Source organism: Aristolochia californica, unplaced genomic scaffold (assembly GCF_029961685.1).
Source record: "Aristolochia californica isolate CCGP_79_NKW_82.1479 unplaced genomic scaffold, dmAriCali1.0.hap1 SCAF_4, whole genome shotgun sequence".
NCBI lineage: Eukaryota > Viridiplantae > Streptophyta > Magnoliopsida > Piperales > Aristolochiaceae > Aristolochia > Aristolochia californica.
The window spans coordinates 5,522,812-5,528,414 of NW_027182103.1; the positions used below are offsets into that span (position 1 = coordinate 5,522,812).

A 5,603-nucleotide genomic window follows, 5' to 3' on the forward strand; every position below is an offset into this window, starting at 1 on the left:
ATTCAACGAACTTGCACCAACCCACCAAGATTCTCTCATTTGAGAATTTCATCATCCAGAACCAAGAAGTAAAAATAAAGACATTAATAGTTGAACCCAGTGAAAAGTAGCCTCTATTCAAAAGTTCATAAAATTTAAATAAATCAAGCAAATAGAGAATTTTAATTGTCTCACTCCAGTGGCATGGGTAGGACCATAAAAAAATGCTACCTAGCACCTTCACTTTGAAAGCACAATTCTCTGCAGGGATTTCCTTGATATTCATCCATATTCCAGTCACATCATACAAGACCATTTTGGAGAACTATTGTCAACCACAAATTAAATGAAACAAAGTAAAAGAAGAATTCTAACTAAATAAGAACACCTTGAGCTTATTCTGGTCCTTTTATTTGTGAAACCAATCAACTAAACCTATAACAACATTTAGGGATTTAGAGGGGGGGGGGGGGGGGGGGAGGGGGAGGGGAGGGGTTAAAAAATTGACTCATCTTCATCTTCATCTCAAGGTTGAATCAAAATTGCAAGTTACAATACCCAAAAAATTGATTTATTAGGAATCACATTGAGGCGGAAGAAAACATTATCCATGTCGCTTGATTCTGACAGCTTCAACTATCTTCTAGTGGTTGTGGATATCATCTAACATATGGTGGGTCGCCCCTCCCTTTCCTGAAACAAAAAAAATTGAAATCTCAAATCACACCATTAAACACTTCTAGAGTGAAACCAAACGTCAACACCAATAAGAAAAGCAATTTTTTGCTTATAGATAATAAGAAGAAGAATAAGTGAAAGGGTGATTTTTGGCTCTACATAAAGCCTACGAAACTACAATATTGATGCCATTACAGCTCCTCTTGCATCTTTCTCGACAACAACAGAAGCTTGTTCTAATAAAAATACATTGCATTGCTTAAAGTATAGCTATTAGGCGAGAGCTGGCGGTGGCGAATGGAGCTAGATGAGAGGCGGCTGATTCCCCCAGAAGTGGAGGAGGTGGTGGAGGAGATTCTCCATCCTCTCCGTCAAACCTAGAAAATGATTTTGACATAAAGGACTTTCAAAACTCCTAGTGGAGGAGGGTATGTTAAGCCCCTTTTGAAACAGACAATTAATCAAGTAAAAGGGATGATTCAATGACCATCGTTTCATTTTTGTATCTTTCGTAAGTTAAAGACTTTTGTATTGGATCATTGCTTCATATCTATGTCTACACTTACACGATTGATCCAATACAAAAAATCATTTGGTGCTAAAGATGTGAAACGACTATCTCAACTGTCCAATCATTATCAGTTTGATGAGATAGCCATTGATCATGATCAGACTGTTGAGATAGTTATTTCACATATTTCACACCAAATGACTTTTCCTATTGGATCACCCTTTTCTACACCTATATGAACATCTGTAGGCACATATTGATTTATGAGCTCATGCCTTATTGTTATTTAGGAGCTAAAAACTCTATTTCCAAATAAACCAACAATCCGCCTCAAGGATCATTTCTGAGAAGAATGAGGTAAATGACACAGTACATAAGGCTAGCTCATTTATTTATTGGAAATATGATATCCTTTTTTAAAAAGACTAGGAAGGCACAATAATTTACACAAGCAAATCTTTTACAAATTGGTCAAACCCTAAAAGTTGTTGTGTAAATTCTTTCATACAAGTAAAAAGCATATAAGATTGCTACTTCAACACACATCATGTTCATTCCTAAATAAAAGAGGACGATGGGAAGCCAGGCATACGGAAGCAATGGAAGGCTCAGTATATGGTCCCTTCAACAAAGCTTCGGCTACGGAGCTGTACATGGCCTCTGTAAGATGAATGTCGTCCCAACTCACAAAGGACAATGAATTCTTACATGCTTGCGACCCCGGGAGGCCGCACTGAGTTGAAATATTGTAATTGTAATGTCCTCCTCCACCACAACACGCTCTTAGAGTTTCATTAAAACCTGCAACTTATCGCATACTTAATATAAAGGTTTATGTCAAAGGGTTTCACAGCGAAGAGGAGAGACTAACCAAATTCATGCGGGGATCGAAAAACCCACATGGCTGCATTGTAGTAATCCGCATAGATGAGGGTAACGCCACTGTGGAGGGCTCGCAAATGGTCCAACTCCATTTTCTGCTGCTGGTTATATTTCTCAACAAATGCATTGAAATCGTCAAGACAACCAGTTTCAGTGTTGTAGTGTTTCCTGACGGAGTTCCAAGGGAGGGAGAAGTTGGACGGTGAGCAGCCGATGGGTAGGTTTCCAGGGACCAAAATAGTGGTGGCTCCATGCACAATTAGTACCCGAATAAAATAATATAAAGTACATCTATAGCAGCTTACACTAAAATTTTTCTTAATTCTGATAGAGATACGAATATGGGTTGATTGAGTTCACAAGACAGACTCTAACTCAAACTTTAAATCTTGTATCCAGCTACGGCATGTAGCTGAAGTGTTGTAATCTTTATAATCTTTACAGTCTCTGTTGTAAAGATACATTACGGTCTTTATAAATACCTTCTTCCTCATAATAAAAAGCACATTAAATTACTTCTTTTCTTCCAATTATTCTATATGGTATTGGAACTCTCGATCAACCCGTATCCTTATGTCTATCAAATTCTACTTGTGTAATGCCTTTTTGGGTTTCTTAGTCACCTTAGCTGCAGATTTGATTGCAGAGACTATTTGAGGCAAAAAACTATGCAATTGCTTTATGCTCCATCCTTGAGCAAACGGGTAATTCAAGTCGTTCCCGCTGATCTCTCCTAATAGAAAAAAGGTACTTCTAAAGACATTTCGGCAGTCTGCAAAGTACAACTAAGATAAGAATAAAATTGAAATGAAGAAAATGAACAACATGGTTCCTACATTGATTTTAGCAAGGCAAATTAACCATATACTTAGCCATGGAACATACAAACATTCAAAGGGAGTTCGCGCAGAGATGTTATCTCATTATCTTCTCTAATGTTCATTATTTTATTAGAATTAAAACAAGTGTGTCACTTCTAAAGCATCTTCTCTTAAAGCTAATCTGTTATATGATAATAAGTTTGGACACAAATCGAACTGGCCTATTGAACGAGAGTCAATTGGACCCTATTCTTCTTTCTTGTCAGCACTTCTCACTACAATTAAATTTCAAGCACATTAGCAAGGCATATTCATCCATCGAATATGTTTGATCCCAAATATGATACCCAACAAGTGGCATAAGCTAGATTCAATCCTCATAAAGCTTTGAATAAAAATTATTTTTTAAAACTAACGTTCATAATATCGATTTTAAATTATGCATTTAAAAGCCAATCGTTAGACATAAAATATTCATAATTTTAGGATAGTCAATAATTTACCAGGTTTATAATTTGCTCCAAAAATTATAATTTTACTCCTGTTATCAGTTTCTCTTGGAACAAACTTTCAAATTTTATAAAAAAAATCAAATTCTCTAAACTAGCAAGATGCATCAAATAATCTATTTATATGATATTTTTTTATAATCTATTTATATATGTTTATATTTATATGAATTATATTTATATGTGCTCTCTTTGATTCATTTGTTGTTGTCTTGTCTTAAATATGGATTGTAGCACCTTATACATGAATCTAGTTTGATCTTGTCTTGGTTTTAACTTCATCTTTGGTCTTAAATCCAAGAGGACGTGGTTAAGAGATTTTTATCCCACATCAAAGAAAAAGTGGTGCTGAAATTTTAGCAAGTGTGATTGATTCTTGAAGATACAACTTCAGATCATAAACTCTTTGAGTGGTGATTATTTGTTTGGTGATTGATATTTCATTGCTTAAGATATTGGTTTTAATATGGTTGGAAAAAGTGACTTACTCAAAATTACCACAATTATGCTTAAGGGGTTATCGAATTGCTTGAGTTGGTCACAATCTGTTAAATGATTTCTCATCACTCGTGACTTGTTGAGTCACTTGAATAAGCCATCTCCTCGCCTAGGTGAGGAAGGTAATGTAAACACCAAGTGGCTTAAGGAAGTCCTTAGTTGGTTGATTAACATCATGGAAGAGTGTTGCAACTAATGTACTGCATCTTGAGACTGCTAAACAAGTGTGGGATACTTATGCAAAGTTATACTCTAGTGCCAACAACTTGCTAAAATTATACGATGTTTTTAAAAAAATGTATAGTTCCAAGCAAGGAGATAATGTACATGACTATCTTGCATAGTTTAGAGGTCTCATTCAAGAATGGAATCTTGTTCAACCATATTCCAAAAATATTTAAGTTCAAGAGAAACAAATGGAAGTGTTAGCAATAGTCATATGTCTTGCCAATATCAAACCTTATCTTGAGATAGCCAAGACTCAAATCCTTAGCTCAAGAACTCTTCCTTCATTTGAAGATATAAGTGCTACACTTATATGTATCCCGGATCCATCCACCACCTCCCAAGTTGATGTCTCCTCATCCATGTACTCAAATAATAGAGGTGAAAATTCTAGTAATCGGGGTCGAGAAAGAAAAACTAGAGGTGGTAGGAATGGACAAGGTTGTTCTAGATCTGAAAATCAAACTTGTTCTCGAAGTGGGAAAACATGTCAGATAGTAGACTTTGCCTTCTATAGATGAAGAGTATGATGATATCTACCTTGAAAAAAACCTCTCCCACTATTGCAGCTACAACTATCTCTAGTATGATCTCAGCTACTTCACCCTCTCCATCCTCGATTATTAACTTTGGGGCCTCTAAGCACTTGACAGATAATGGTAATCTTCTAAGTTCTATCTCCCCTTGTTTGACAGATAAATTTGTTTCCATAATAGACGAATCACACGCCAAGGTACAACGGATGGGATCTACATATGCTACACCTACATTGCATTTACAAGATGTGTTTTTTTTTCCCTCAGTTTCCTTTAAATCTTCTATCAGTCGATCAATTAACAAAAATATTTAACTATTCCATTAAATTTTCTCCTACCTCTTGTGTCTTTCATGACCTACAGACAAAACAGGTGATTGGTGGATGTCATAAACAAGGGGGCCTATATTATCTCAGGCAGTCAACAGTCACATCCACATCCAATTCCCAACACCAGGCCCTTTAATGGATCAATAGAGTAAGCCACTCGTCTCTGCAGTCCCTTATGTTAGGAATTAAACGCCTTAATTCCAAATTAGCGAGAGCAATAATATTAATCGTAGAAGAAAGAAAAAGCAAGCACGTGAACAAACAAGATTTATACAGGTTTGCCTCATGGTGAGACTACGTCTTGTCTTCAACCGTTGCAGTAATCCACTATGAAGATGAAATAGTTTATAAGAGAAATCACACACACTTACAGGTGTTTTCTCTAACCTCTCTCGGGCTGCAACTCCAGCTCCTCAGTGATGAAAAAACCCTAACTAAAGCACCCTTCAATTATAAAAAAAAATTAGGGCAATCACGAGACAAGAGTAAAATTCCCAAATGGCCCTTAATGAAACAATAGTTAATATATCGTGGACCAAGCGGGGGCTCTGCCCCCATCCAACCCCCACGATGACCTTATCGCGAAGATCGATCCGCGTACTACTCTACATTGGGCATTGATTAGGCTCCACAAC

The 5,603-nt window shown here is 36.4% G+C and overlaps 1 protein-coding gene across 1 annotated transcript; it reads right to left on the reverse strand.

The window, feature by feature from the left end:
* Positions 1-1,703: 1,703 nt before the first annotated feature.
* LOC137962217 (GDSL esterase/lipase At1g28650-like) lies at positions 1,704-4,814 on the reverse strand. The gene is made up of 4 exons (XM_068808958.1): positions 4,644-4,814; positions 2,679-2,835; positions 2,040-2,321; positions 1,704-1,969 (listed from the first exon to the last, which is right to left on the reverse strand). Exons 1-4 carry the CDS (start codon positions 4,812-4,814, stop codon positions 1,704-1,706), a joined length of 876 nt encoding a protein of 291 aa, XP_068665059.1.
* Between the last annotated feature and the right edge of the window lie 789 nt (positions 4,815-5,603).

Coding starts and splice junctions, on each gene's coding strand:
- LOC137962217 (XM_068808958.1), bottom strand. CDS start 4,814: ATGGAAACAAATTTATCTGTCAAACAAGGGGAGATAGAACTTAGAAGA. Junction 2,836..4,643: donor TGGGAGAGGTTTTTTTCAAG/GTAGATATCATC, acceptor TTCTTATCTTAG/TTGTACTTTGCAGACTGCCG. Junction 1,970..2,039: donor TCGATCCCCGCATGAATTTG/GTTAGTCTCTCC, acceptor GATAAGTTGCAG/GTTTTAATGAAACTCTAAGA.